This window comes from Tasmannia lanceolata, unplaced genomic scaffold, assembly GCF_043159265.1.
Source record: "Tasmannia lanceolata isolate RefF3 unplaced genomic scaffold, GAP_Taslan_0.1 ptg000015l, whole genome shotgun sequence".
In the NCBI taxonomy this organism is placed as follows: domain Eukaryota; kingdom Viridiplantae; phylum Streptophyta; class Magnoliopsida; order Canellales; family Winteraceae; genus Tasmannia; species Tasmannia lanceolata.
The window spans coordinates 57,654,226-57,657,972 of record NW_027518692.1 but is presented as its reverse complement, the minus strand read 5'-3'; the positions used below and the strand labels follow the sequence as shown (position 1 = coordinate 57,657,972).

The 3,747-nt window shown below is 40.9% G+C and overlaps 1 protein-coding gene across 1 annotated transcript; it reads left to right on the top strand.

Annotated features, from left to right (window-relative positions):
• Positions 1-342: 342 nt before the first annotated feature.
• LOC143846220 (putative jasmonic acid carboxyl methyltransferase 2) lies at positions 343-3,387 on the top strand. Its single transcript, XM_077354647.1, has 4 exons — positions 343-497; positions 984-1,388; positions 1,876-2,148; positions 2,740-3,387. Exons 1-4 carry the CDS (start codon positions 378-380, stop codon positions 3,103-3,105), a joined length of 1,164 nt encoding a protein of 387 aa, XP_077210762.1. The 5' UTR covers positions 343-377; the 3' UTR covers positions 3,106-3,387.
• Positions 3,388-3,747: the final 360 nt, after the last annotated feature.

Here is a 3,747-nt window from a genome sequence, read left to right as displayed (position 1 = left end):
GAACAACTAATTTTTTAGGATCAAAGGGGGATGTAGGAGACAACACATAGGGAAGTTTGGAGTCGTGTTAGTTGAGGGATGAGGAGAAGAGGTAGGGTAGGGAACTAGGCCTTAAGCAGGGACGATGAGTAGAGAGTGGATGACTAATGAGGGGTGCCATTATCAACATTCCATAACCCAAAAGTTATGCATGATTGTTATTATAGTACCATGTGGGGCCGCCCATTAGAATAATGGTGTGAGGCCAACGTTGTACCTGTAGTGGTCCTTGTGTTACATGCTTCCTTTAAAGATAAGGGAAAAAAAAATGTAATGGGGATGTGCTGGGCCATTAGCACCATACATATTGTCTTACATGTGTCTATAAAAGCCGTGGCATGGATGGAAGGAAAGTTCATGTCAAGAACAGAAAGAGAGAAGAAATGGAAGTGCAACAAATTCTCCACATGAATGGAGGAACAGGGGAAACTAGCTATGCCAAAAACTCAATTCACGAGGTCTCTCTCTCTCTCCAAATTATATATTTTGATAATGGCATTTCTCACTTTGTTGTACACAGAAATTTCTCGATATTAATAGCAACTTAAGTATGGTAACAGCTGTTGAAAGCTAAAAATCAGTGTAAAACAAAGTGAGTAGTGCCATTATCAAAATATGGTAGTGCAGATATCAGGCTCTCTCTCTCTCTCTCTCTGAAGGGCACCCTTCACAAAAGGGCTGAAAGGGTGCCCCATCGGCTTACATGACCAAAGTGCATTTAATATGCATTTATAATGGCGGCAAGTCAAAGAGCATTATAACGGCCGAAAGTCAAAGAGTATTAAATGCACTTTGGTCATGTGCAGCCATTGGGGGCGCCCTTTTAGCCCTTTTTTTGCAAGGGTTAAGTGTTTGGTTGAACGTTTCAGTATATGTTGTTAGTCTCTAATCTCTATATATGTTGTTTTCCTTTGTTTTGTGATTATGCCATTTATTTTGCACAGAGAGAAGCGATCATTAAAGCAAAGCACATAGTAGAGGGTGCCATACTGGATCTCTATTGCAGTGTTTTCCCTGAGAGCTTGGGGATAGCAGACTTGGGTTGTTCTTCAGGACCCAACACACTTTTGGTGATCTCTGAAATTATAGACGCCATTAGCCTGCAATGTTGTAAGCTAAACCGTTCCTGGCCTGAATTTCGAGTATTCCTGAATGACCTTCCAGGGAACGATTTCAACACCATTTTCAGGTCACTCCCAGGCTTCTATGAAAAACTGAAGAAAGCAAAGGGGATTGATTTTGGACCATGTTTCATCCTAGGAGTGCCCGGTTCCTTTTATGGGAGGCTTTTTCCCAGTAAAAGTTTACACTTTGTGCATTCTTCTTATAGTCTTCATTGGCTCTCTCAGGTCAGTATCATTTCCTTATTCCTATCATTTTTTAATGCTAAAGCTATTACAACTCTCTTCCCGGGAAATGATAAATGCACCCCTTTTCATCACATGGGACACCCAACTGCAGTGTACGTTGCAATCAAATCCGTTGAATCCTTCTGACGTGAAGTACATCAGCCCCTAAGCAGTCATTGATACACTGCTGCTGGGTGTCCCAAGTGATGAAAATGGGCGCATTTATCATTTCCCTTCCCAAAATACTATCTGCAGCCAGGGGTGGCCCCTTTTTTTAGGGTTGGCCCACACATGGTACATGTGACCCCTCTTTTTGGGTTGGCCTTGACATGTGCTTTTTATTAATATTAAGGAGTTTTGAACTCAGAACCTTTGCTTTGATACCAATTGAAATAATCAATCACTCCAAAAGCTTAAGCCGTTGGAGAGGGATTTATTTAATCTTTTATACTTCACCCGGTACCCTAATTTAGATCAAATGTGACAGGTTCCTCAAGGGCTAGAGGATGAAATGGGCATCTCATTAAACGAGGGAAATATGTACTTAGTAAAGACAACCCCTCCCCTCGTGTTTAAAGCATACTTGGAGCAATTTCAACGGGATTTCTCCCTGTTTCTCAAGTTACGCTCTGAAGAAATAATCAAAGGAGGACGCATGGTCCTAACACTTAATGGCAGGAGAAGCGAGGACCCATCTAGCACAGAATGTTGTTCCATTTGGGAACTCATGTCTCAGGCTCTCAATGACATGATCTCGCAGGTATATCCCTCTCAGATCCCATATCCAAAACCAAAAAAAAGTACTAAATTAAATATTCTTTCCATTAATGTAAGATGCTTTTGGATGGACAGAATCAGGAATCCGAATTAGTATCATATTCCAATTTTCCTCAAAATGTAATAAAAAATAAAAAAAAAGTCATTCCGACCATGGCAGAAATAGAATACCACCTCTTGGGCCGGGAAACAGATTCTGCCATGTTTTCCTCCTTTTAAAAATGTCTTAGTATCATTTCCGCCGCTTGACCCTGTTCAAATTTTCGAACTAAATGTTGGAATCGAGTGGAATAGGAATAGGATACCGGTTCCAGCAATTGATTTTGGCAATCCAAATGCACCCAAAACCACCCCGCCCCCCTCGCCCCCCAAAAAAAAAAAAAATCTCTCTCTCTCTCTCTCTCTCTCTCTCTCTCTCTCTCGCATTTGGCGTAGAACAAACTTTACCCCCAATTTTAAGTGGGGAAATGGGGATAAAATTTGGTTTACGTCCATTTTAAGTTGAAAGAAATGGAGCCGGCCAGATTAATGGTTTGTATTTCCTTTGCTAACAAATTACCATTGTCCAATTTAGGGAGCCATCGAAAAGGCGAAACTGGATTCGTTCAACCTACCTTATTATACACCTTCTGTTAAAGAATTGAAGGCTGTGATCGAGACTGAAGGATCATTTACTCTTCAAAAACTAGATATTATAGAAATGAACTGGGATGGCAATGACAATGATGATAACAAAACCATTATATTTGATAAATTCACAAGTGGGCGCACCGTTGCCAATAGTATAAGAGCTGTAGCGGAATCCATGCTTGCAACCCATTTTGGAGAGGCAGTAATCGATGATTTGTTTCTGAGGTATGAAAAGAATGTTGTCGAGCACCTGGCGAAGGAGAAAACCAAGCATATTAATTTAGTTATTTCCCTGATTAAGAGAGAATAATGATCGCTAATTTGAAAATTAGTGGACTAATAATGAGGGTCATATTTGGATCTGGTCTTGGTCAATCTCGTCCTTGGTTCTTAGTGGTGGTTTGATATATAATAGTTATTTTCTTCCTTTGTTCTATGTAAGAGAGGATAAAAATCTCTGTAAGTGAAGATGAGATCCTTCTCCTTTGAAGTTTCTTTTTCTAGCTAGTTAATGTATTCATTAGCTTATCGAGCAGAAAAAGATTATTGAAGAATGTTAATTGCTCTCCTTTGATGTTTCTTTTTCTAGCTAGTTAATGTATTCATTAGTTTATCGAGCAGAAACAGATTGTTGAAGAATGTTAATTGTTGTTGGGAGTTCGACCTTTTCCGGTCTGGGTGTGTGACCTAAGGTGTCTGTGTACCCGTGGGCCTGCTAGGCTCTCTCGAGGCAAGAAACCAGCTCAATTGAGAGGGTCGAAGACCGAAACCTTTCCGTCCCCTAATTGCAGATATTGCCGAGCTCAGTAACGAGAGCTTACAACCCAAGTAGGGGCTTTAGGGTGGTGTGGATGGTTAGCCCTGGTTCTGTTTGGTGAAAGAATCACCAACGAGTTGGTGCACCTCTTGGTCCCAACACGCCCTCATAGCTGGACTAAATAGAACGACAACC

Bases quoted from the DNA above. Each gene is read 5' to 3' on its own strand.
- LOC143846220 (XM_077354647.1), top strand. From the start codon at position 378: ATGGATGGAAGGAAAGTTCATGTCAAGAACAGAAAGAGAGAAGAAATG. The intron at 1,389-1,875 runs GTCAGTATCATT...CAAATGTGACAG, and splicing joins GTCTTCATTGGCTCTCTCAG to GTTCCTCAAGGGCTAGAGGA. The intron at 2,149-2,739 runs GTATATCCCTCT...TGTCCAATTTAG, and splicing joins TCAATGACATGATCTCGCAG to GGAGCCATCGAAAAGGCGAA.